The following is a 27,350-nucleotide window of genomic DNA, read 5'->3' as shown; positions in this document are numbered from 1 at the left end:
CGAGATTGACAAGACAACCGGAGTTCTAAGGGGATGACATAATATCAGACCTGGGAGACTGATCATAACGTTTATTGGAACTGACAGGTTTTTCAAACTGACGGACAGAACTTTTAAAACTCCTCACTGAGCAATAATTTCTGGGTCATTGACAAGGCCGATTAGTTATCATACACTATTATATTTTAGAATTACATTCAAATAAATTTAAAGAAAATTAATCTTCTTTTGTTAAAAAAAAGAAACAATTTTTTCCAAGTGTAACCCATTTTGATGACTCACCAGTAATTAAGAGTGCTACCCCTATATTTTTATTTTAAAGAAATTAATCACGTATTTGATAAGATTCCGAAATATCAGATATTTTTATATGATTAGAACCTAACCTGACAGAACTTTTATATACATACAATATCAAACTCAAACAATCTCATTTTTTCGGTTTCTAAGTTTTGAGCTTTTTTATTCAAAATAAAATGAACTACCCATGGAGAGCAGTCGATTAGTGTCCAGTTCTTATGTGTTCAACATTACCAGCCGGCTAAGGGGCGATATCTCTCTGGCTGATTATTTGTTATGTACAAATATATTTACTCCACTGCGGGTATAAATTCAAAGGTTCTACAAGTGCGAAACTCAGTTCGCAGTAGTTCTGCAAAGCAGCCTTGCCATGGCTCTACTGGAAATTTGTATTGGCCTTCTGGCCCTGAGCTTTCTGATCTACAAGTGGGGTACATCATCATTCAACGCCTTCGATGGTCGGAATCTGCCTTTTGAAAAGCCCTGGCCATTTTTGGGCAACATGGCCAGCTCGGCCCTTCAGAAGATGTCTTTTCAGAAACAGCTGAGCGAGTTCTACAATCGTAACCGGCAACAGTAAGTATCAATGGATTTAACAATGAAATTTTCATATTACATAATATTTTTGAAAACCGTAGCAAAGTTGTCGGTTTGTTTAACATGAAAACCCCCATGGTCCAGATCAACGATCCCGAGTTAATCAAGAAGATCTGCGTCAAGGACTTCGATCACTTTCCCAACCATCAGAACTTCATGAACTCCAAGGAGCGCTTGCTCAACGACATGATTACGGTGATGAGGGACCAGCGTTGGAAGAAGATGCGGAATACCCTGTCCCCGGTCTTCACGGCCGCCAAGATGAGGAATATGTTTACCCTGATGAACGACGGATTCGCCGAGTGCCTCCAGCACTTGGGTACCCAATCGACTTCAAAAGGTTTTGAGATAGACATGAAGGTGCTTTTTAATAAGCTCTCAAACGATATCATTGCCACAACGGCTTTCGGGCTAAAGGTGAACTCCTTTGACAATCCTGGCAACGAGTTCTACGAGATCGGGCAGGCATTGGTGTTCTCTAGAGGAATACAGCTCCTTAAGTTCTTCTTGCTTGCTATCATGCCGACCTTGTTTAATGTGAGCCACTACAAACTTATCGATAAGATTCATACCTAATTTTTGAGCTCCCTTTAGTTCTTCAAAATGACCATTTTTGAGAGCAGCAAAGTGGATTACTTTGTGCGTCTGGTAGTGGAAGCCATGAAGTATCGCCAGGAGCACAACATCAACCGCCCCGACATGATTCAGCTCCTTATGGAGGCCAAGAATGAGGGCGAGGACAATTGGACGGATGACGAGATCGCGGCCCAGTGCTTCATTTTCTTCTTTGCCGCCTTCGAGAACAACGCAAACTTGCTCTGCACCACTTCCTTCGAGCTGTTGCATAACCCGAACATCCAGGAGCGACTCTACGAGGAGGCAAAGGAAATCCAAAAGTCCCTCAACGGCGGCTCTCTTACCTACGACGCTGTCCAGAAGATGACCTACATGGACATGGTGGTGTCGGAATCGCTCAGGAAGTGGACTCTGGCAGCTGCCACTGATCGCTTTTGTTCCAAGGACTACACCCTCACCGATGAGAATGGCAACGTTCTTTTTGACTTTAAGGCGGGAGACCGGGTGAATATTCCCATCGCAGGCATCCACTGGGACGACCGCTACTTCCCGGATCCTCAGAAATTCGATCCTGAAAGGTTTAGCGAGGAGCGAAAGAATGAATTGGTTCCCTACACCTATTTGCCATTTGGCGTTGGTCCTCGTAACTGCATTGGTGAGTTAATATACATATTTTATATATTTTAGATCCAAATTCTACCCTCTTTTCCCTTGTTAGGCAATCGCTATGCCCTGATGCAGGTCAAGGGAATGCTGTATAACCTGATTCTTCAATACAAAATCGAAGCATCTCCGAAGACCATTAAGGATCTCTGGGAGTCTGCCCGTGGGTTTAACTTGACTCCCAAATCTGGCTTCTGGATCACATTGGTACCCCGCAAATAATTTTAATTGAAAATTAGAAAGACTGTAAATTTTGTTAAATAAAATGTTTGCCCAAATGAATTTTTCTAAATTTATTTGCAAGACTTTTGTCCTATAAGATTGGATTATAAGAGTGGATTTCGAGTTACTTATCAGGGAGAACCCAACGTGTTTTCTTTAAAGATGTTACCTCGCGTTTAGTCCGCGCCACATCGGGGGTGCCCCAAGGAAGCCATCTTGGACCCCTACTTTTTACTCTGCTTATTAACGACTTGCCCCTTGCCTTAACTAATTCACTTGTACTTATGTACGCTGATGATGTTAAGCTATGCCTTCAGTATAAATTCACTAGCGCCCAGTCTAGACTTCAATCCGATTTGGATAAACTTCAAAATTGGTGTTTAGCAAATAACCTAAAGCTTAATGGATCAAAATGTAAACTTATGTCTTTCTACCGATCTAGTCCTCACCAGGCTATGTACTTTCTCTATGGGAACGCCTTAGAACGATTAACTCAGGTTAACGATCTAGGTGTCCTATTAGATTTGAAACTTAAATTTACCGACCATGTATCTACCATGGTTAATAAAGCTATGGGTGTGCTTGGTTTTATTAAAAGATGGTCAAAAGAATTTAATGACCCGTACATAACTAAAACGTTATATACATCACTGGTCCGTCCGATTCTTGAGTATGGATCGTGTGTCTGGAGTCCTCAATATGGAGTAAACCAAGATCACATTGAATCTGTACAAAAAAACTTCCTTACTTTTGCGCTTAGGGGACATAATTGGGATGTAAATCTTTACCTCCCCTCTTATCATAGTAGACTTTTACTAATCATCTTACCATCATTAACAAATCGTAGAACGATGCTGGGTGTCATGTTTTTATATAATCTTATTTATGGAAATATAGACAGCCAGCATTTACTAACACGCTTAAATTTTAACATTCCTAGTAGAAGGACCAGAAACTTTCGTCCTCTGCTCCTCAGCCATTGTAGTTCGACATATGCCCAACACGATCCGTTCAGGGTATTATGTTCGGACTACAATGGTCTCTACCACATCTTGTCACTTTGCCCTACTAACAATCTTAAATCGCTTATATTAACCGCCTTATCTGTGCAACACTCTTCCTCGTAATATCTTTCTCCTAATCCTCGCTTATCTATCTCGGATCTATTCCCGCGATTCGAGCCGTACGTTACGCGGCAGCGTCCCTCGGTCGGTTGGACGGGAGGTGGGCTGTACGTATGCAGTGAGAACCGCGCTAAAAAGATTCTATGGTCCTATAAAATAAAAGACTTAAGGTTATACGTAGAGCAAATTGACAAGACGCGGTAAAGACCATTGTAGTATGAACATAATACCCAAAAGGGATCCGTGTTGTCGTGACGTCCAACTACAATGGGAAAGGAGTGGAGGATGAATTTTTTAGTCCTTCTACCAGGAACGTTAAATCTAACGCGTTTTGGATGTCTACATTACCATTGATAAGATTATGTAGAACCTCGACACCTAGCAATATTAAATTATAATTTAAAAAGGAAGATAATTGGCTTTATTTTAGGGAAAGTAACTCAAGGATTATTTCGAGTTAGGAAATAGGTATTAGCTACGTACGAGACAGGCTATTAGGTTTTCCTATATGGCTAAAATCTGCTAAATGTTTAAAATATTGTCAGTGCAACTAATTTGCAGGCAGAATTTTACGACCTCCATTTTTATGACAAATTATACCTACCTTATAAGGAATAATCGATATTTCATTGATAAACATTTAATAAATAATTTACACATTTCATCACCCAGTAAAAAGTACTGATAACACTTATCAACCTTAACAATCATAAGTACTCTGAGTAATAAAGTACTTGAGTGCCATGCTTTAAAACGTTTGGATTTCTTTACCGATATTCCAATATACATAAGTATTTACATATATTAATTACTGAATGAATACAACACATATGTATGAGTCGCTCACACCTTGCTAGAGATTTATTTACTTTCGTTTAATGGTTTGTTTTTTAATATTATATAGATACAGGGAGCATGTTCCGTGTAGCTCTCAGAACCCAGAGACTCGCTCAGATTGTAGAGCTTTGTAAACAAACAAACATGCCCAAAGAGAGTCATATAATATAAAAGTGCTCAGCTTTTGCGGACTCACAACAAAAATAATCTAACAGAACCAGCCTCAATTTTTTCAATTTGACAAACCGCGATATCTCTCTCGAAAACAAGGTAGATACTTATAGCACATATTATATTCGATTAAAACGAGTATAAATAGAGGAATACCTTAGTAGTAGAACTTAGTTTGCAATAATTCAACAAACTTGTGAAACGTGAATTGCCGTGCCATGGCTCTTTTAGAAATTAGCATCGCCATTTTGGTCCTTGGGCTTCTGCTCTACAAGTGGGGCACCTCCACCTTCAGGACCTTCGAAGAAAGAAAGCTTCACTATGAGAAGCCTTTCCCATTCTTGGGCAACATGGTTGGTTCGGCGTTAAATAGATCATCGTTTCAGAAAGATCTCTCAGAATTCTACGATCGAACTCGTCACCAGTAAGTTTCCTTGCATTTCATTAGAAGCTCCCGATATTTCATGGTGTTTTTTGTTCTAAAACTCAGCAAAGTGGTGGGCTTTTTTAATCTGCGTACCCCCATGGTCCAGATAAACGATCCCGAGCTGATAAAGAAGGTCTGTATCAAGGACTTTGACCACTTTCCCAACCACCAATTCTTCCTGAACATCAAAGAGCGACTGATAAACGATATGCTTAACGTGATGAGAGATCAGCGGTGGAAGCACATGAGAAACACCCTGACCCCAGTCTTTACGGCCGCAAAGATGCGGAGTATGTTCACCCTGATGAACGATGGGTTCGGCGAGTGCCTCCAGTACCTGGGCGCCCAATCGAGCAAAAAAGGTTTTGAGGTCGACATGAAGGTGCTTTTCAATAAGCTCTCCAACGATGTGATCGCCACAACGGCCTTCGGTCTAAAGGTCAACTCCTTCGATAACCCCGCAAATGAGTTCTACCAGATCGGACAGTCCCTCGTTTTCTCTCGGGGAATTCAGTTCTTTAAGTTTATGATGTTCATCCTCATGCCCAAAGTATTCAAGGTGAGTCCTAACTCTTTCCTTTTCAAACTATTGCTTAAATATACATTTCATATTCAATTAGATTCTCAAATTGACAATTTTTGAGAGCAGTAAGGTGGAATACTTTGTGAGCCTGGTGGTAGAAGCCATAAAATATCGGGAGAAACACAACATCCACCGGCCCGATATGATTCAGCTCCTCATGGAAGCCAAGAAGGAGGGAGGAGAAAATTGGACGGATGACGAAATCGTGGCCCAGTGCTTCATTTTCTTCTTTGCCGCCTTCGAGAACAATTCCAACTTGCTCTGCACCACTTCCTTTGAGTTGTTGCACAATCCCGACATCCAGGAACGACTCTACGAGGAGGCAAAGGAAATCCAAGAGTCCCTCAACGGCGGCTCTCTTACCTACGACGCTGTCCAGAAGATGACCTACATGGACATGGTGGTGTCGGAATCGCTCAGGAAGTGGACTCTGGCAGCTGCCACCGATCGCCACTGTGCCAAGGACTACACCCTCACCGACGATGATGGCAACGTTCTCTTTGACTTTAAGGTGGGTGACAGGCTCAACATTCCCATCGCAGGCCTCCACTGGGACGACCGCTACTTCCCGGATCCTCAGAAATTCGATCCAGAAAGGTTTAGCGAGGAGCGAAAGAATGAATTGATTCCCTACACCTATTTGCCATTTGGCGTTGGTCCTCGAAACTGCATTGGTGAGTTAATATATATATCCTTTATATTCTAGATCCAAATTCTACCCTCTATTTTCTTGCTAGGCAATCGCTATGCCCTGATGCAGGTCAAGGGAATGCTGTACAACCTGATTCTCCAGTACAAAATCGAAGCCTCGCCTCGCACTATCAAGGATCTCTGGGGCTCGGCTCGAGGATTCAACTTGACGCCCAGGAGTGGCTTCTGGATGCGTTTGGTGCCACGAAAATAGGAGACTCAAAGGATAAAAAGACATTTCGTTGTTGTAGAATAAAATACACACATATATTTTACTTTTGATTATGTTTCCATACACACTTGTTGATATTCTGCAGCTTAAGACAAGTAAACAAAAAGTATAAACTTACAACTATTGGATATTTCTATCGTCTCTTAGCAAGAGCTTGAAAACACATTGGATATTTTTGCCGCGTATTCTGGACATGTTCGCTTTATATAATAGTTTCCCTTTCACGCGGCGGAGAAAGCAGGAAAGTGACATAAAACATTTGGCCGGCGAACAAAAGAATAATAAGTTACATTTGTTTAACCAAATGATGAAAAAATAGAAACCGCCAATATTGTAAATGTGGTTGTGTTTTGGATGGAAGAGTTGTTTGATTTTCAGCGTTCTGCTTCGCCATTTTAAATTATTGCACATTTTGGCTAACATTTACAAAACTGTAAGATTTAGATAATACTTTCACTCTTGTGGAGAATTCTTTTGGCCATCGATTGGACTTCGTTTGAGTGTATACGAGTAGTTATTGTTCGTTGATTGCGTTGTTTGTGGTCTCTGCTGATCGGTCTCTGCCTTTGTTCTGCTTAGATCTAACACTAGAATACCTAATTAGTTATGCTAATGCCCCTCGCGGGCCAGATAAATATATGCAAATGCGAATATGATATAGTTTCGGCTTTGTACAACGATTTCTCTCATCATCTGTGATTCATATGTGTCTCTTCTTTCAGTGTATAATACATCTCGATATGTTATTTACAATCACGACTCCCTTAAGCCACGACTCCTTACACACTGTAGAGTCTGCCGTTGCTGGAGTGCCTGGCCTTGCCCAGGCCAAAGAAGTTCCACACCCGCCTCAGGCAGCCCGGCTTCTTCTCCGGCAGCATCAGACTCTGCTCCTCCAGGATCGTGTCCAGGATGTAGTAGCTGCTCAGGTTGAGGGGCGGTGGCGGCAGCATGGGAGGTGGTCAAGAAATGGTGCAGTTTTTGCTCTCATGCATGATCGCTGCTCCGGAGCCCGTTAGCATTCCGTTTCGTAGTTCATTGCCGGAAGAAATGGAGGAGTCCTGCTGCTGGGCCATCTTCTTCTTGCGCTCGTAGGCCAGGGCATCGTTGGGCACGTAGGCCACCCGCACTCCGCCGTAGTGTTTGCGAGCAGGCAGCCGGTAGACGTAGTCGTCCATGTCACTGGAGGAGCTGGACGAGCACGTGGAGCAGATGCTGGCCACATCGCAGTTGTCCAGGTTGTTCAACAGGTTCAGATTCAGCGCCCCAGGACCCGCCTGCGTTTGGGCGTTGTGCAGCCGGAGGTTCGTCTGGTTGATCTGCATTTCAGAGGAGCTGCGGGACTGGTTGCGGCGCCTTCGCCTCCGCCGGGCATTCGAGTTGTCCGTGTAGCTCTTGGAGCGCGACATCGTGTCCTGGACACTGTGGAAACGTACCTCTTTAAGTGGTCGGTTGTCCAGCTGCTCCTCGCTCTCCCCCGCATCGGGGTCCACATCGTGCCGCTCCTCTGGTCGGTTCTTTCCAGCAAAGAGCTGTTCGTAGCCGTCGTGGGGCAGCTCCCGATCCGGATCGTTGTCCAGCTCCAGCTCATGGGCCAGCTCCTGGGTGCTCTGCGTCAGATCCGAGTTGCTCGGCGAGTTAAGGTTGATCTTGTCTATGCTCTGGTAGCTGTGCGAGTCCTCCGCCTTGGAGAGCAGCATGTCCGGCATGGAGTTCGTCAGCGTCTGGGTGTCGCCGAAGATCGACTTGTCGCCGGCGCAGATGTTGTCCAGACTGATGCCCAGCTCGGTTAGGTCAATGGGTGGCGGATGGGCAGGTCGAGGCATTCCCGGCACTGCTCCGCCCAGGAGAAGGTCTGCCACCCCAGCGGCCTCCATGCGTTGACGCTCCTGGCGCTCGAGAAGATCCCCAGCACTGCCAGTGCCCTTGGGATGATGGTGCCCATGGTGTCCTCTTCCCCGCTCACGCTCCCTTTCCCTTTCCCTCTCCCTCTCCCCACCCCTTCGCGGTGATCTGGCTATCTGGCTGGAGGTGGAGGCGCGGTGGGTGGGTCGCAACTGGGGACCAGAGCTCGTGTCCGACGGCGTCGGGGGCTCGCCCTTGCTGCAGGCAATGGAGCAGTAGATGGTGCCCCGCCTGGGAAGGAACGGACGACCCAGCAGCGAGCAGCGGCAGGTGCAGCAGCTGAAGCACTGGTCCGTCGCATGCCAGTGCTGTCCGTCGTGGCTCATCTGTCCCTGGTCGACGCCAATGACCTCTCCGCAGTAGTCGCAGTACTCGGCGAACATGGTGTCGAAGCAGGCCAGGCAGTAGGGCTTTCCCTCCCGCATGATGTACCGCTGTCCGCCCAGCTGGTGCTCGCACTCCTGGCAGGCAAAATGTTTCATGTGCCAGGTTCGTCCCTCGGCTTCCGTGCACTCGTCGGAGAATATGATCTGGGGGCGGAAAAGAAAGAGTGGGAAAGGTCAGTGTAAGATGGGGTCAGGGGAGAATATCCAAAGTTTATGACAAAATATGTTAAAGTTTATAGTTCACCTAAACTACACTAAAATTGTGAAATCATCACTTACCTCGTCGCAGGCGGAACAGCGCGGCTTCTGGGTCTCGGCATGATGCCTGCCGCAATAGAGGTTGCCGTCCCTCTGGAAGTAGATAAGGTCCACCAGCAGCTCCTTGCACACACTGCACACGAAGCAGCCAGGATGCCAGCACAATTGGGCGCCCAGTCGTTGGGCAAAGACCACGATATCACCGCCTGACAGTGACTCCTCGCACTGAAAGGACACGGAAAAGTTGGGGAAAATCGCATAAATAAGAGAAATATGCTAAAGTTCTTCGAGCGATAAAAATCTGCAGCGTCTGGCTGCTGTTGGGGCAAAAATATTTAAGCGACTATAAATGCTAAATAACGGTAATAAAACGCTTAAGCCCAACACCCCACCACCTCCCCATAGCCACTACCACAAAATGCCGCAAGCCCGGAAAAGGACCTGTCTCTTGCTCGGTCAGGACCTGCTGCGTTGTCCTGCTCTGTGGCTGTGCCCTCTTCCCTACTCAGTGCCCCTGCTCCGATTTTCCGAAAGCGGAAATCATGCAAAAATAGCTGCCGGCCATGAGCTCGTGCAAAAGTGCTCCCTGGTGGATAAGGAAACGCTTTAAGTGAGGCTGCCTCTGGTCTCTGGTTTTTGCCACTGAAAATTTTTAGAAAGCCACGCAGGGAAACGCTCCTTTTAATAGCTGGTGGAAAGCCACGAAACCCAAGACTCGTTAACTTTAAACGCGTTCGCATAATGAACTCATTTTGGCCCGAAAGGGTGCAAAGGCCCGGTGACGTTTTCTTGGCCCTAAACGGACGTCCTAATTGGTTTGTACTGAATGGTACTCCTTTAGCCAAGCATTTGGGGTTCAAGTTTCTTTTATTGGCCAGTTTAGAGGTGGAAGAATGTATGCCGAAGGTAAAGTTTTCCAATAAAAGTAAATACTATTATGAGAGTAAGGCCAGGAACCCGGAAAGGGAATAATATTTAAATATTTTAAAAGAAAAAAGACTCTACGAACAACTATATCTTTTCAATAAACTGCAGGAAACTTCTTAAAAAAACCATAGGCCTCCTCTTAGCCCCAAGCCTAGAATCACTGCCAATTTGCACCCTTATTCCAGGCTCTTGGCAGATTTCACGAATGTGTCTCTTGCTTTTTCGTGGTTTCTGAAGGAGGCAAATTACCCGGAGCCACAAAATGGCAACCACAAGAGGTTCTCGGCCTCCTTCCTGCCACCACACAGGAAAATAATTCGAAGAGAAATTAAAGTTAAAGAAGACCTTAGCTGGCTACTAAACATTTAGTGAGAATCATAATAAATACTAGTCTGTAACTGGAGTATTTTTTCCATAATAAAGACCACCTCCAACTCTGTTGGTATCTTTAAAAATATTTTTTTTCCAGTACGTAGAACCGTCGCCACTTTGCTTGCGCAGCTCCTTAACTTTCCGGACTATTAAACCTCAGTGCGGGCAACGCTACCATCCTGTGCGATGCGTCCTGCTCCTGCCGCGATATTCTCCGCAATCCTGGCGTCCCCCGCAATCAGCATTTACTTTTGCAAGCCATTAAGCATTGACAGGCGAAAGCTTTCGGCGCTGACTGTACAGGGTTGATAATTTCCGGGGGCATAAGTAGCTTCCTTCTTTGCGTCGTTAATTGTTTGGCAACTCCAAAAATGTATCGCCTTGGGGCAAGAGATCCATAAAAACCCCGGGAACTGCGCACTTTAATTAGGCAGTCCCACCACGCCCCCCGACGACCATTGTTCATGGCTAATGACGCATTGAACCCGGAATGGACTTGTCCTTGCACTTTGTCCTGGCTAACCGCAGAAACTCCGACGCAGAAACTTTTGCCCCAGGAAGGGCTTTAAGTAGTTTCTGTGGCCATGGCCAGGAACTGAGTGCAAAAAGTTTCCGGCGCGTACAAGAGCTTAGTTCCCAATCCAATCGATTGCTAGTTCAATCCCAAGTCCACCCCGGCATTGATTAGTTTGTCCAGAAAATCTGTGCACTTAAAACGACATTTTTCATCTCGTCCAGAGCCGTACCGGCCAGACCGGGTAAATGTCATGTAAATAAAAGCAATCGCTGCTCATTTATCTTATCAATCCAATTAATCCCAGTTGGCTGTTTGCTATTTGCTTTGGCCCGGCACTCTGCGCCAGACAATTATGCGATTGACAAATTGTTGCTGGCGGCGGAGCCGTCGTGGCACCTAAACGAACCCAGTTGACCCGGGGCTGGGAGGAGTGTCCTTGCTAACCCATTTCGTGTCCGGATTAATCCAACTCCGCTCTCCGTGGCAGACATCCGAAGGGCGGCTGCCTGTCCCCCGAAAAGCAAGCAACTCAAATTATTAATGACGCTCGTTATCATGCTCTTTTCAGTACATAAACTTTTCGCTTAACAGCCAGTGAGCTGGCTCACCTTGCTCTTTCAGCTTTTCTTTTTGTTTGGACGTTGTTACCTGGGTTGGAAAATATATATAAGTATATTTTGTACTCCTCGGAAGTGCCGAGTTTGAGATGGCTTTTCTTGTAATTATTTCATTGTTGCCAGGACGACCTTTAGTGTCACATCCTTGTCAAAACTTGAGTTTCCGCTCGCTCGTTGCTGTTCGTGTGGAAAATCTGTCAAGGAGTTGGGCCCCATTCCCTCGGCCTGGTGTCGTCCTCCGAATCCATTATTTTTTGGCAAAATCATTGCCAGTTGGCTGGGACACACGTTTGCGACTCACTTACGCCTGACTGGCTGCGAGAGCTTCCTACCCTTCGGGATCATTGAGCGTTTTCATAAATTTTCCCCCATAATTTCCCTCATACTTTCCACGCCATTCGATTCGATGGCCCAGGGCTGGGGGTGGCCGATGGCTAACCCCAGATTTTCCAAACCTTTTTAAAGCTTATCAGATTTTCAATGGTATTGGATTTTTGCAAAGGTTGCTAAGGCAAACCAAGATATGATGGGTTATTTCTGAACCCAATGATAAGATTGTCAAAAACAAATGTATTATCTGATTTTATTTTCTGTATAATGAAGGTGTAGACTATCTAAGAAATATATCTCTTTGTCCAATAACTCAAAATGATTTTTAAAATAAATGATTAATTCTATTATTTCTTTCCAAAGAAAACAATGCACTTTCTTGACCATTCCTTCTGGTTTCTAATGAACTCCAACCTCAGGGAAGTGTTTGCAGAAGTTCGTCCCGAGTCCTAATAAACCAAAGTTGTCTGCCAATTTGGAAAAGCTAAATAAAATCAGACACACGCATTCGCCTCCGGGCCAGTCCCTATCCGGACTAGCCGGATAGTGAAATCCCATCCGCCCGCACACGTAGCAGACAGACTCTCCCGGAGACCGAGGCAGAAGACACCAGGCCCAGACACGCAACATGCGGCATAAAGTTTTTAATAAGTTTTACGAGTGGTGGCGAATGTGAGCACAATAAAATCTAGCTGCCAACCAACTATCTGGCCAGGAAGCTCCACAAATGGCCAAGTGTGCATCGAGATTCCGGCGTTGAACTTCGGGGTCGAAAGGAAGAGTAAAGTCCTCCAACTGTCAGCTAATAACAATGCAAATTTTTCAGCCAAGACTGTGAAAGGATGGCTGGCAGTGGCTACCAAATGCCACCTCTACTATTTCATGATAATGCACTTGGCCAAAAATCCAATTACCAAGTTAAAAATTCTTGTGGCAGATTATCTTGAAAGCCAAAAGAAACTCTTTTAGTTTCATCAGCTTATATGTGTATTTTAGTTAATAATTTTATTCATTATATTCATGAGTTTTTTCTCCGTGTTCTATTGTACTTTAATGCCGTTTCATTGCGTCTTTGGCTGGGCAACTCCATTCACTTTTCCGGCGAACCAAAAAAAAAAAGGAAGGAAAACTGGTGCCAAGAGGAAAAACATTGGGTTGTGCTGACTCTCTTAGCCTTTATGTTGTCAGAGCCAACCAAGTCCGGGCCAAGTCAGTACAATTGTTTTTGCAACAACGTTTTTCATTTCATTCAGCAACCCTCCTCGTCGTATCGCCAAAATGCAGCAGCACTTTGCTGTTCGCTGGAAGTGTACTTAATGAAATCTTTTTGTCATCTTTTACTTCGAGACATTTGAAAGTTGCCAACACCGTTTCCCTCCATTTTCACCCCCTCCCAATGGTTCAGGCTCATTGTTTTCCCGGCCATTGTCAATTTTTTTGTTGCCCCTTCGCGCCGGAAAAGAACCTCTTCTGGTGCAAAGAAAAGTTTGCCCGGCCAAGCTGAAATGAAATCGAAACGACTCTTCATCTTCGTACTTTCTGCGCATAATAAAATGCAAATTTTTGCAACAATTAAATGTGCGAGAGGAGCTCCAAGGCGGAGCAAAGGGTGGCTGGAAAAAAAATTGTTTTCAAACTTCAACTTGAAACTTACCCCCTTGCAGGGTCGCTCGTCGGACAGCAGGCGGACGGCCCCTCGGCCCAGGGCCTCCCGCTTCCTTTGGGCGGAGAAGATCCGGAGCTCCTTGCGCTCCTCATCGCTCAGCGAGTGGCAGTAACGCACCTGCAACAGACACGGAGACGATGGAAAGGTGGCTTACTCCATTCGTGAATTTTAATTAAAAGAACTCAAAAGGCAGTGGCAAGTTTTTTAATCTTTCCCCGACATTATGAAGGGTTTTCTTTACAGTCTCTTTTCAAATGCCCGCCCCGAGGTAATTATAAATTTTGTCACGACAAAAGCGCCTTTTTTCGGCCAAAAAATCTCAAACAGAATACGTTAATTTTGAAAGTTTTGGGGCATTAATTATGCAATTTTCTTTTATCTATAAAGGTAGTCAACAAATTAAAATATTTTACAAAGATTTTCAAAGAATTTTAAAGCAAAATCAAAGTCTTAAAAGTTAAAAATGTTTTTAAGCTAATCTTTACTTTAAAAATTTTCATTTCTGACACTTTAAAGTATTTTAAAACCGCCTGTAACTATCATTAAGTTGCCATTAAGCTTCTGTCTTCTTTTCCGATTTTTCTAATGGTTTTTTTAGCCAATACTCACTTCGTTATCTTGGGGCGGCAGCTGGTGGAGCAATTGCTTAACACGATACTTTTCGCCGGGACTGTTCACGTAGGGCACTTTGTCGTCTGGCAGTTGGCTGAAGTACAAGCGGACCTGCGAATTAAAAATAGGAAGTGGCTATCAAATTAGCTTCCGCTCGAACTCTAAAGAAAAGTAAATTGTTTAAATCATAATGTATTTATCAAGAGTATGGGGGAAACACTCATGTCACGCCCACAATGTCGTGGAAAAGTGTCGCAATTTTCAAGTTTCATGGGAAACGCCGCCAGATAAAAAGTCGATGGTTTTTCGGCTTTTCCCAGGAGCTCTTGTATAAGCTGAAATATCGACAACCATTTCAGGCTTTAATTGCTGCCAAATGTATCGGCAATTTAATTACAAAACGCTTTCGCTTTCCACCCGATACCAATTGGCGATTCGGGAGCGATAATTCCTGAGCGTGTAATTGTAAGTGGTTTCCCCAACTATTTCCTTAAAAGCGCCGCGGCCATCGGCCAGACATTGAACTGGATTTGGTTTTGGGAGCTTGTCTTTGGGTCTGGCTTGGGGGTTTGGGGTCTGGGATTTGGGATTTGGGAGAGCGTGGAAAATCGATCGAAAGCAAAAGTTGTCAGCGGGTGGCCTCCAGCAAGGCAGGGCAACCACATTGCTTGGATTTCCCCTAATTAGTTGCGACAAATCGAAACACATGTCGGATGAGATTATAATGAATATTTTAGGCGGTAGCTTAATAATTTGAATTAATTAATCAAAGTCTAGCACTGGCAGCTTACCTGATCTGGTCGAAGTCCCGGCGGCACCCATGTGTACTCCTCCAGGGCGCAGCCACTGTCGTCGTCCGACTGGGAGTTCCTTTGGAAGTCCAGCTGCTGGTGGTGGCTGTGGTGGAAGCCGTGCCCCGCCACTGCCGCTGCCGTCTTGTAGCTGGCGGTGCGCAGGGGCGTGGCCACAGAGTTGAGCGGCAGGTGGCTGGGCGGCTGGCAGTGTCGGCGCTGCAGTGGCGACACGAAATGACCCGCCTGCCCCAGGGTACTCCCGCTGCTGCCACTGCCACTGCTGCTGGCCGAGGGCACATCCAGATTTGTGGTCGTGGCCGTGGAGGCCCCCTGGGAGGTGCTGTTGGCGGGGGCGAAGGTCAGACCTGTTCCGCCCGCCTCGATCTGCAGCAGCTCGCTCTCTGTCTGCGTGTAGTAGTTGCTGCTGGGCTGCTGGGGCTGGAGGGCTGGTGGCGGCTGAGTGGGAGGCTGCTGCATGTTGCCGGTGGAGCGGGGAGCGGGTGTGGGCTTGTACTTGCTGACGGTCTGGCTGGGCTGGGTGCTGCAAAGAGGCAGAAACGAAAGAGAAATCAATAAGAGTGGTGGAGATTACAAAATCATCATTAGTTATGGTCTCTTGGTTTCAAAATTAATTCCACTCAAAGCTGAAGGCCTGCCCGGTTTAGAAATGAAAAAGAACGATACTACGAGTGCCAGTCCCTTCTCTAAATCATTTGAGATGGCATCTATCGCGATGGCCCAGCTCATTTGCAATCAGACCGCTGAAAAACATATCTGGAAATCATTCTAGCCCACTGCCGGCAGGCATTTGAAATGACTTTTGAGTGCAATTACGGTCAGTGGATGTGGCAGTTGCTGCAGCTGCGCATGCGTGCAGTTTCCTCATCTGACGAATCTCCCAAATGGCAGCCACATAAGCGTCATAAAGTTTTGTTACCGACCACTGCCCACTGCCCAGTGCGGCATCTGTGGCATCTTCTTTTTGACGCTTTCGGTTGTTGTACTTTCACTCGATTTGTGGCACGCTGCGCGATTATGCAGCCATGCAGAGACAGAGGCCAAGACAGAGAAACTCCAGCATGTGGCACGGAGTGCCTGGTCATGTTTCAGTCTTAACTCGATTTTTTTTTACTCTCCAGCCTGCCCACTGCAATACATGTTGTAATTAAAGTCATTTGTTTGGCTCAACGTCGAGCGAGCGAGTGGCTGAGTGTGTTGTGTGTGAAATATTAAACTGTTTCATTCAGAAACGTTTCCATTTGTATATCAAATTGCACAACATACAGAGCATGAATAATAGCCGCACAAAGCGGCGGCAACAAAAGCCATTAGGCCGTCCAGTATTTTGATTTACTAATCAACGTGAGAAGAAACCGAACTGGGGGACAGCAGAGACACACCAATTTGCCATTCCACCGAAAAGCCGAAAAGCGATTTATCTACACAAGCGACTTGTAAATTTATGCAAATTAAAGACATCTCATCACAATCGGAGCTTAGCCTTCTGCTAATGAAGCAAAGCCCACAGAGGCACCTTGCTGGAAAGTGAATGTGATTCGAGTACGGTAGTACCACCACCAGGTGTACGTAGGCCAAGGTACCTGATGGGTGACCAGGAGCCATTAACACCTCCGTACAGTTCACAGATCACTCCGCTGTGTGGAATGCCCAGCGTGTGAGGCCATCCGCGAATGTGGAGAAAGTTTTATGGCCACTTTTTGTGGCTTTTTGGTGGTTTTCCAATGCAAATTTAATGTGTTTGGATACACAGACAGAAACTATGCATCACCCTTAACTAACATTAAATAGTTTTTTGTCACTAAATCAAAAACTTGATTTCCCTGAACTGTTTTGACTTTGATTTTGAAAGCCCATAGTGCCATTGATATAACTTTTGCCAGTGTAGGCTTCTGTGGTTGGTGGTAGCCCCCCCTCGGCCAATGCCAAAAAAAGTTGATCGATCACAGGGTACTTTCTAAACCTATTCGATCCACTCGCTGCGATTGTCCAAACAAACAGCCAGAAGTCAGGGCGTATAATCTGTCACCCAATGAATTGGGAATTGTTGAATTGAACGGCCGAATGACTTTGATAGCTGGAAACAGCGACCAAGCGCCGGCAGATCAGATCAATTCAAATAAACACAGATCCCAAATACGGTTTTGGCCATACAGTCAGTCAGTCAGTCGGGGCTACTAGACGGTTTTCTCTTTTCGGCCAACCGAAAACCTGTTGACGGTTCGTGGATTCCACGGGTGCAGGCGATGTTTTCTGCAAGGCGCAAAAATACGCAAAAATGCCAAAGACGACGAGACAGACGCCTCATGACCAACTACGGTCCCTGGCTTGGACATATCCATAAATTTGGGTTAAGAAGATTTTGAGTTTATTTGGTTTGATGTCTGTCATTTCCTTGATGGCTCGTCGCAATTGCGCACTTCGGAGGATAATTAAAAGTAAATTGTTTGACACTCAAATCGAATGGACTGGCCTGGCTAACGAAATATGGCAATGCTATTCCGCAATCCGGTTGCTCGGCTCGGCCCGGACTTTTTGGCGTTTTTAAAGATATGTTTGGGGATTTATCGGTTCAGGCCGTAAGTGGCTTGGTCGAAGATTATGGAAATAATGGGGACACTACAAAGTAACTAGGCTGTAAAATATCTCAGATTTTAGTATGCGTTTTGCACAGCCATTAATTTCCACGCCATTCCTTTCCAGCAGATACTATATCTCGAAGATTGCATCATCAAAACGAATCAATCCTATGTGCTGCTCATTAGCGAACATTTCAATAGTTTCAGCACGTTTCGAGTGGCTGAAATGCCAAAACCCGGCCATAATAATATCTCAATTATCCGCAACACCACAGCATCGATAGCATTTCTATTCGATCCTCAATGTTTCCACAGCATTTCCACGATTTCATTAAATTTTAGACACGCAGTTTCGCCAGAAAAAGCCGTACCCGAAGCCCGAAGCCCCAACAGGAACACGTAACTGGTTCAAAATCATTTAGGCGCTCTTCTCGCACACCCTGAGGAAAACCCGTTTACTTGGATCCGATTCTGGGAAATGCGGAATGCACTACGACACAGTACACGGCAGCAATTGAAGCACTGGGAAATGAAATTAATACGTAACATGCAATTCTTAATAATTGAAAAGAGTCGAGTCGAGTCGAGCTGAGTCGAGTCGAGGGGCAGCCAGTCCGCATTAAATTACTTTCACAATTGGCCGAAAGATAAACGCCTGGCTCGACGGGATTAAGCCTGGAATTAGGCCTAGTAATGCTTGATTATCCATGGCCAGCACACGATCTCTGATCTCCGATCTCCAATCTCCGATTTCCGATCTGCGATCTGCAATCGGTAGTCCAGAATCGCATTTATTTCTGGCCCGCGGGGGCGTGGCTGGTGCTGGGAAGGGCATGACTGGGCCTGGCCTATTATGAAATCTCGTTCAATGGCCCCCCCAACTCGTGACCTTGTTGCGTGTTTCATTGTCTGGCCCAAAACGACTCCCAAATGAAGCCACTCGGGTCCCGGCCCCGCAATCTACTTCTTTATGCAGCTGACTTTCGGGTTAAACTGCCGCGTTTGACTGCCTTTACGTCACACACAAATAAATCCAAAACGAACGTATGGATCCGGATCCCTCCGTGGCAATAAACAAAAAACCGTACATACCGTACATGCAATCGCGTCATATGTTGCACGTGTTGCTGTCGCTCAACATTTTTATGCATTTGTTCATGTTTTCTCCCTCAGCTTCTTCGCTTTCTTTATGGCCTTTTCTACGGGACATGAGCACATTTTGTGTGCCTGTCTGCAACTCACTTTACCTGGGATTCGGGATGGGTATGGCTGGGGTACTGGGGACCCGTTGCACAAGTTCCTAGCCAGCACCGCGAATGTGTGTGCTCTCCGTGCAGCAACGCCTATTTAAGTACCGCGTGGTGATTTAGTGCAGCGTTACCGTTAGACGTTAGGAGCCAAGGCGGCCAATGCCTGGTGATAAGCCATAAGCCATAAGCATATGGCCGATGTCTCGTCTACCGGCTCCACCAGGGGCGGCTGTGGAATGCTCTGTAACTTTCGGGAGGAGTTTCATTCCACTCACCACGCTAATTCGGGCAGGATGGAGTACCTTTTCTTTATTTATCATTTTCCAATTAGTTGAAAAATTTAATTTATTTCATTGTGATTTCAGCAACTTCCATCTGAAGTAGAAAATAAAGATGTTGCCTGTCTGAATGGGTAACTTTAACCCCCCAGAACCCTCCCAGTTTTGCGAACGTGCTCTCGAAAAAAGAGCTTCGTAGTCAACAACTTTGGCATCTGCATCTGCAGCATCGGTTTGGCTAAAATGCATAATTAATCGGTGGGGCAGAGACGGCTGAAAGACGGCAGCCAGTGCTCTTGGCCAGCCCACACTGGCGATTTGCAAGCGAGCAGCTGCTCCTGTTGCATGTTGCATGTACTGTGGCAAGTGCAGTCTGCAAGGCAAAAGCTCCACTCAAGTCGGGTTTTTGAGTCGAGTTTGAGCCGAGCTGATTCGCGTTCCGTCATTAACAGCTTTTGCTTAATTTTATGCACCACCCGAGCCACCCCTCCTCGGGATCCATGCCCCCCTTGCCACACTGTCAACAGCTGTAGACACGTTTCAGCGATTTCTGCATGTTGCATGGCTCGCTCTAATTTATGCAAAATGTTGTTCTTCTTCTGTAATTCACTTCGTGTAGTCGCTGTTCCGCTACCAGCACCAGCACTCTTTCGGCCTCCGTTTTTGTGGAATGCCTTTAGAGCGAACTTCAATACTTATGGCCAACAACTCGTTAGTCCCCCCAAGTTGATGGCCAAGTTTTTTGCGAGCTGATTGTTTTGCTTTATTGATTTCCCAGGTTAAATGGGCTGGGGATTCTATATTTTGAGATCTCTAACAAGAGTGCCACTTTTAGGCTTCTTGGCTGGCAATCATTGGGGCAGAATGATGTATGCAACAATATAATACTAATACTACCCTGCCACATGCCTCTGTACTCGTTCCCAGCAGACAATTGAACCATTTAGTTAGCTGTGAATTCCTGGGTCATAGAGCCAGATTATCATCCAATGCTGATACGAGACTCCCACAGTTCTTAGACATAAATTAAATATCTTCTCTAATTTGATGTACCTGCTACTCTTAATGATGATGATGGCGATTGAAGCTGGTGATAAATGTAATTGCTTTCTCGGCAACTATGTTGTGCTGCCATCAAATTAAGGCACATCAAAGCAAAGATTATGTTTGGGAATTTGAGAAGAAAAGCAGGGAGAGACGCACAATAAGTTGATTAAATTAAAGTGCGTTAAAATCCTCCAAAATAATTGACACGGCCAAAGTCTGGGTCTGTTTCTGTTTCTGTTTTCGTAGAAATCGGAGAAGAACAAAAAGAATACCAAAGACCCGAACAAAGAACGCAGCCACGGAGAGGGCCCTAGAAAAAGCAGAACACAATTTATTGTCTGGCTCGTATGACAACCAAGCAGATCCAGCAGAGCATGAAACGCGAGCGGAGTTCCAAAGATGGATAGATGGATGATTGTATGGCCAACAACAACAGGTGGTGGTGGTGGTGGTTGCCGTAGTGGTTGTGGGCAGGGATCGAGCTTCGAAGGGAACTCGCTTCACCTGTTGGAACGTGGGAATCTAGTTTCGGCAGCCTGGTCAAAAAGCAATTACCGAAAATAATGTTAAGACTAAACAGTCCCTCTGCAGGGCCGTCTTCTTCGTTTCTGCGGTTGCACTTCGCTTTCCTCCCCTGCCAGTCACCTGAGCCACCTGACCATGACTGCAGCTACAAATAATAAGCGGCGGAAGGAGTGAGAAGGTGCAGCCAACTATGACCGCTTTGCTTTCGGCCCCTAAGCACCAGAAATGGCCAAAAAGGATGTTTGCTTCCATAATTATTAATGTCACATAGCGAGTTGGGGTTGTGCAACTTGGACACTTTCTCATCCACAGCTCACGCAATTGTGTCAGTTTCCAATTTCCAATTTTCAATTTCCAATCGGAATACCATTGAGTCGTAAACGGATTATCTTTTGCATGTGGACACGACGTTTGATCAGCCGCCGAGACTTCCTACATGAGCACCAGAAGAGACGGACAAGCGGACAGAAGGACAGGCGGACAGACAGACTTACGGACACTCACACGGTTTTGGCTAACTGTAACTGTAATGGAAATCGCCATGCCAATGTCAAAATCGTGTAGGTCCCCGCTCAGAACATGACAACTGACAAAAGCAACAAGCATCTGACAGACAGTCTGCCAGAAGGGAGGAGGCTCGGGAGGGCGACTGGAGACAGCGAAACAAACAAACATCAGAATCAGCATCAGCATCTGCATCACCGGGCAGAAAGAACATTTCAATTAACAAAGGCGAGTGGGGCGGAGAAAGGGGCCAGGGGCGAAGATTTAGGAAGGCAACGTCGTCTTCTAATCGCCGCCTGTCAAAATAAAGCTGTATAGTGCATCACAGAGGAATCTCCAGAGACTGCACTGAGAGAAATGGGATTATAATTGGTAAACAGAAGAAAGAGAGATCTTTTGGAAGAGATCTAGACCTAGCTACCAAGTAGATTTGAGAGCCCACCTTGTCGGACTAGACCTTTTCATTACCAACTTGCTAGTCTCTTAGTTACCTTAGAACTTAATTAGCTTATTTGAGAACCATTTCCCCCAGTGCACTGCCAAGTTGCTTTCGGCTTCTAGCCGCATTCATGTGTATCTGCTAAAATGCGCAATTAAGTCATCAAATGTTTGGCCTGAGTGTCCGAGCGTCTTGACACAGCCGCCGGCACACAAACATCCAGACTCCAAAGAGACCCCTAAGCCCAGAGCCGGGACATGGACGCACGGAGACACACCAAGTTCGCATTAGATTAATGCACTTGGGTGCAACCAGGAAGCCGGGAAAAGCATTAAGTTCGGTCTGGTTCTCGGGCGAGAGGGAAAATGGGAAAATGGCAAGTCGAAGCCCCTCCAACTTTTACTGCTTCTGGCTTCGCGGCGATTGCTAATGAAGCCTGAATGGCCGAGGACCGGGGAGGCAAACAGGATCTTGTTAGAACGTCTGCTGTTGGATGCTAGCTGGCTGGAGACCCGTTAGATGCGAGTCGTCGCCGGTTGTGGCAACTGCAGCCGCAAGTGGCGAGACTCCAATTTATCAAGTGCCATTTCTAGGGCCGACTTGGAAGCCCAACAGCGCAGCATTTCAACTCCTAAGCGTCTCATTAACGCTTCCAGTCGCGTAGGCGGTGCGACATATGGGAACTGCTCCGATCGGCTGTAGGATTGATGCCTGACGATTGTGCCCGGAGAGTCAACAACCGACACCGACTGACCCACCTCACGTCCTCCTCCCGGTGGCTCCATATCTCAGAGCCGATCTCTGAGAGCTGCCGTAGGTGGATGGATGGGGCAAAGTACACGTGTTTTTCTTGGCCAAATTACGATCGGGGATAGGCACACTCGAAGAAAGTGTTGTAGATTCAGCTTAGAGCTTAAATCTTCATAAAAAGAAGTCTGTCATACAGCTTCTATCTTTCGCTTAAGATTTCTAATCCAATATTTAGAGTGCAGCAAATGCAGTGTTGCTTTCTCCGAAGAAAAGTGCTCGGCAGGTGGGGAGGTGAAATTAATTTGCGGAAATCTCGACTCGAGTAGCTTAAATATTTCAGGAAAATCACGATTATCAACTCGAGTTCCAGCGGCGAAGTTGTGCGGGCGAAGTGGCCGAGGTAGCCTGCCGGCCAGACGCTGGCTTTCACAAGCGTTTCGGCCAAGTGACATTTGTGCCAGTTTGGCGTATTTGCATTTGGTTCTCATTAAACCACCGCCGTCGTCGTCGCCGACTGATTGATGGCAATTTCTAAAATGTATATATTTTTAGCACCCAATGGCAAATCAATTCGGTGTGTGGGCAGCTCGAGATGTCTGCAATTACGATTTGGTAATGGTCGAGCTCGGAGTTGCCACAATTTGGCAACAATTTGTAAAGGGGGCATGACGCTACAGAAACTTGGCTTTTTGGCCACAGCTCTCTGGCTCTTGCTATGGCTTTGGATTTGGCTTTGTTGCCCACCTGTATTTAGCGAACAAAGCGATGGCCATTAAATTAATTACATTGGTCTGAGCACTCCTCCGTTTTCAATTAAACATAAATTACGAAAATTAAACGCAACAATGCGAAGACTGGTTATCGTTCAATGCCGAATACCGATCATGGCTAGAACACTTAACTTGGTTTACACACGCTCCAAACGAGCCGCTCGACCTCTGCCGCCCCTTCTGACTCCTCCTCTGACTTATGGCCACTAAATTGCTCCCATCCCAAGCCGCGAAGATACAGATACAACAGTGTACAGTGTCTGGCAGTAGAGAGAATCGTGGCCGGGAAGAAAAGATAATCATAATCCACCGGGGAGAACAGGAAATATAATAAGCTTCCAAAGCAACGCCCTTCAATTTGCCATCTCCACCCCCAGATGCCCCCGTAGTCTGTAGTCTATCTGTTTGGCTAATTTTATTTGCGGTTTTCGATTTTATTTTATAAACACATTTTCTGCTTTGCAAAATATATTTCGTTCTCCTCCCCCGAGGGTCTTCTCCCCGCATTTTGATTATAAATTGAATTTCCTCCGACTCGAGACGAAATCAATCAACTCGTCTGTCTGCTGCCTCATTCACTTGTAAATCTTGAGTTTTTGTTAATGCGTTTTATGGATTCACGATTAGGTGTTGAATCAATAAACCCCGGGTTCTGACTCCTCAACCGTTTTGAGACAATGACTTGGGGGCCCATTATGTGTTCTTTTCACGGGCTTATCCAACAGTTTTGCTGGCGATTGTGTCACACGTTTAGGAGGAGGTTGAACTTTTGGATTTTGGAAAGCCATGAAGAGGCTGTGATTAGATTCGCAGGCTGACAGTTGGAGAAATTGCTCATACGCCCCGTTAAAAACAAAAATTAATTAGAAACTATACGTTGTTGAAGAAAGCCAACAGCAGAAGAGAAAAAATTCGCTACGCTTCACTGGGGTGCAGAGCATTAAAGGGGCGTTACTTGATATGTCTGCGAATCGGTTAAAGTCAGATTAATGCCCAGCCCCCCATACCCATACCCTGTTTGTCGGCCTCTTTTCCATTTCAATTAAAATGCCATATATCATGGTCAAGAGAACCACAGAATCTCCAACTACTGCGCACATCGAATGCAATTAAAATCAAATGCGTAGCTCATTTTTAAATCAAAGCAAATCGTAAACCGATAAGCCGCCAGCGGACCACCCGAGTGCTTCAGGGACCTCGATCTCCAGACCCAGACCCAGACCCAGACTGTTGGCTGGCCTTTTGCTTTTCGCCAACTTCAATTAGCCTGGCTCCAAAGCAAGAGGGCCGGCCAACCGGCAGTCTTATTTATTTATTTTATTGTTGAGTCTCGCCGGGGAGCAGATTCCTATGCAAAGTGTTCTTCCGACCGACCAGCCGCTTAATTACGCTTTAAGTAGCCGCCAGTCAATATTGATTTTGGTTTATTTAAGCTGGAAATTTAATAGGCCCGACTGATTGCTAATGGGTCGAGCGAGTGCAAGGGCTCCGATTACAGGGCCAGTTCTCGCCGGCCGCACACTTACCCATCCCGTTTGTGGTTTCTTTCGAAAATCTAATTATCGGTTGGCGCAGATTTATGAACAAAAATGTTTTTCGGCCAAATGCAAATGCGACGAGGCGAACGGAATGCGAATGCGAAAAATATACAAAAAGGTGGCAAAATGTGGCCAAGATCTTTGAGATATGAGCCATCTTGCTCGAGATGGTGCAAGATGCTGCTCAGGCGGCAAGGAAGAACTTAATTTACGGAGTCCGGTCATGGAATTTATGATATGCTCCTCGGGCTGGATGCAAACACAAAGTGACACGGCAGCCTGGAGAGAATGGTCCGCTCAGTGGACCCGAAGTTCTGCCAACTCCATTTAGGCCCGAACTCATGCAAGGGCCAACTGCTGCTGTTGCCACTTAGCTGCATGCAATTCATTTTCCAGTTAACAGAACCCGACAAAAAGGGGCTGGCCCAGGGGCCCAGGGGCCGGGCAGTGGGGGCCGAACACGTGCTGGCCAGCAACTTGATAAATAAGTTTTCAGTGTCAGTTTTGCAAATAGTTGGGCATTAATAACACCTTCTTAGCGAAGCAGTCGCCTCTAGCTGACTGAGCCTCTTACGGCGGATTATATCTGCCATTATTTTTGGCTGCGATCCGAGAGATACTTCTTACTATCAACAAAATTGAAACTGAGTCGCCGGCTAACAAGTTTCCGATGATCAGGCTAAAATGATTAATTGTCAGCCCATTTAATACCGTCAGAAGAGACAAAGCCAGATACACAATCATAAACGACTTTATAAAAGATATATCTCCTGTATCTTACACCTACTCGACTACTTTTAAGGAACTTCTTTCATGAAAGAAGCCACTAAATATGGACTTAGTTTTTAGTAAACATTCACTTCAATAGTATTAAATCAAAATACATAAAATCATTTAGGTCAAGTCTTAAGACAGGAGTTTCCGGGAGTGCCAACCCACTTTTAATGGCAAGATATTATCACATAGCTCTTGCATAACTTATTTAATTTAGAAAGCCATTAAATATGATTTCAATGATTAAAACGAGAGACCTGACTCAGAACAGTGACTTGCTCTGCCTGGCGTTCATATGAAGCTATTAAGCAGTCATTAAATTGGGCCATAAACTTCCCCCACCAGCTAGCCACTTTATAGTCACTTAAAGACCAAAATGCAAAGCTCATCAAATGGATTTCAAATTAGTTTGCCAGAATCCCCCCGAAGCCCACATCCCCTCCTTCCATTCACTTATCACCGAGAGTTATGGCCATTAGAGATAGGCCAGCAGAAGACTTACATTTTGGCTGCTGTCGCTGATGGCGGTGGCGGCCTCTTTGAGTGGCCATCAAACCTGGCCAATTGTTCTTCAATATCGCTAAGCTGGATATCATCGGCAATGGCCTTGTTGAAGTAGCAGTGGGCCTCTCTCCGGTCCATTTCGATTATCTGTTCCGTATCGTTGGGATTCAGCCAAACGGCGCTCCGGTTGCGGCAGAGATTCAGGTTCCGAAGATCGCCGAAAGGCAGAGTCACGGTTGCCAGACTCTGCCCCTTGATCCTGGCCAGCTGGGTGGCACTCAGACTACCCGTCAGCATGGCCACTTCCACATCGTCGTCCGTTTCCCCGTTGCAGGAGATTCCGGAGGAGTGGAACTGTTCCTCGTGGTGCGGCTTGCTCTGGGCCACGGCCATGGCCAGAGTGGGAGCCGGTGACTCATTGGGCAGCTCCAGGGCTATCTCGTAGGGCGCCAGGGTCAGCTTCGGCTTGGGCTTGGTCTTGGTTCGCACGGCCGACTTGATGATACACTTCACGGGCTGAACGCCACGGTTTTTGGAGCACATAGACCGGCCACCCACCTGCTTCCGGGGACTCAGCTTGGTCACCGTGGACAGGCGGGACTGGGCGGCACTTGGCTCTGGCATTTTGGCGGGCTGCACCCGATCCTCCAGCCGCTCCCGGCTAGCCAAGCGCTCTCGTTCGGCGGACACCGCGCGGCGGCGACTCCTCCGTATGCTGGGCATGTTCCGGGGGAACAGCTTGCTGGCCTCCGCCTGGGAGCTCTTGGACAGGCTGTCGCAGCTGCGGTGCCGCGTGGGACTGCCACTGCTGGCAGTGGTGGCTGTGGAAGTGGAGGTGCTGGAGGAGCCATCCAAAGTGGTGGCCAGCACCGAGGGGCAGTCGCTGAAGCCAATGATTTCGCGATAGGTCTTGGCCGGATCCGGCTTGGCCACTTGGGGCAGACAGATCTTCCACCAGCGCTTCTTCGAGAGCATCGTGATCAGTGGGTCGGGCAATCAATCAATTGACACATTAACAGGACCGGGGAACACCTTTGGAATGTGGCAAGTGGCAATTACTGTTGCCGGCAATTAACGGGCGATCCGCTTGCTCCAATTACGTGCAGTGGTCTGCGAATCGCGCGCGATCGATCAGTTCGAATCAGATCGAATAAATGAATATGATTTACGAGTCGCAGCTCTCACACCGTTCGCTTCGGGGCTGCTCGAGCAACTGAAGATAGCCCCTGAGTAGAAAGTTGTAGATGGCCGAAAGGCAGCTCAGCGGCAGAACCGGGTATTGGCCAGGTTGGTGCAGGTCAAACTCACCACCAACTCACCACGAGAGCGTGTTGTCCGCTCTCACTCGCTCTTGATCGGCAACAAGTGCAGGTAAAACAGGTGAAAACCACCTGAGCGGAGTGGCTGTTTCTTCGATTGAGTGCTTCTGGCTTTGAGCCGGATTCTGGTTGCGTTTATTAGCCAGGCTTGTGCTACTGGTTGCAACTGGCAACTGATGATTGCTCTGCTGTCTTCGGGCCATTTGACACATTTCAGGCCGTTTAGTGATTGACCCATATCACTTGGCA

The 27,350-nt window shown here is 46.4% G+C and overlaps 3 protein-coding genes across 3 annotated transcripts; 2 read left to right on the top strand and 1 right to left on the bottom strand.

The window, feature by feature from the left end:
* The first annotated feature begins 619 nt into the window (after positions 1-619).
* Positions 620-2,432, top strand: LOC6495101 (cytochrome P450 9b2). Its single transcript, XM_001959032.4, has 4 exons — positions 620-876; positions 939-1,434; positions 1,492-2,128; positions 2,192-2,432. The coding sequence occupies exons 1-4, from the start codon at positions 671-673 to the stop codon at positions 2,356-2,358; spliced, it is 1,506 nt and encodes a 501-aa protein (XP_001959068.1). The 5' UTR covers positions 620-670; the 3' UTR covers positions 2,359-2,432.
* A 2,224-nt stretch (positions 2,433-4,656) lies between these two features.
* Positions 4,657-6,465, top strand: LOC6495102 (cytochrome P450 9b2). Its single transcript, XM_001959031.4, has 4 exons — positions 4,657-4,914; positions 4,981-5,476; positions 5,538-6,174; positions 6,238-6,465. Exons 1-4 carry the CDS (start codon positions 4,709-4,711, stop codon positions 6,402-6,404), a joined length of 1,506 nt encoding a protein of 501 aa, XP_001959067.1. The 5' UTR covers positions 4,657-4,708; the 3' UTR covers positions 6,405-6,465.
* LOC6495543 (protein espinas) lies at positions 6,433-27,013 on the bottom strand. The gene is made up of 6 exons (XM_001959029.4): positions 25,781-27,013; positions 14,804-15,347; positions 14,010-14,123; positions 13,389-13,517; positions 8,993-9,196; positions 6,433-8,857 (listed from the first exon to the last, which is right to left on the bottom strand). The coding sequence occupies exons 1-6, from the start codon at positions 26,755-26,757 to the stop codon at positions 7,385-7,387; spliced, it is 3,441 nt and encodes a 1,146-aa protein (XP_001959065.3). The 5' UTR covers positions 26,758-27,013; the 3' UTR covers positions 6,433-7,384.
* Positions 27,014-27,350: the final 337 nt, after the last annotated feature.

Source organism: Drosophila ananassae, chromosome 3L (assembly GCF_017639315.1).
Source record: "Drosophila ananassae strain 14024-0371.13 chromosome 3L, ASM1763931v2, whole genome shotgun sequence".
Taxonomy (NCBI): Eukaryota; Metazoa; Arthropoda; class Insecta; order Diptera; family Drosophilidae; genus Drosophila; species Drosophila ananassae.
The sequence above is the reverse complement of the archived record's forward strand: the minus strand, read 5'-3'. Positions and strand labels throughout refer to the sequence as shown.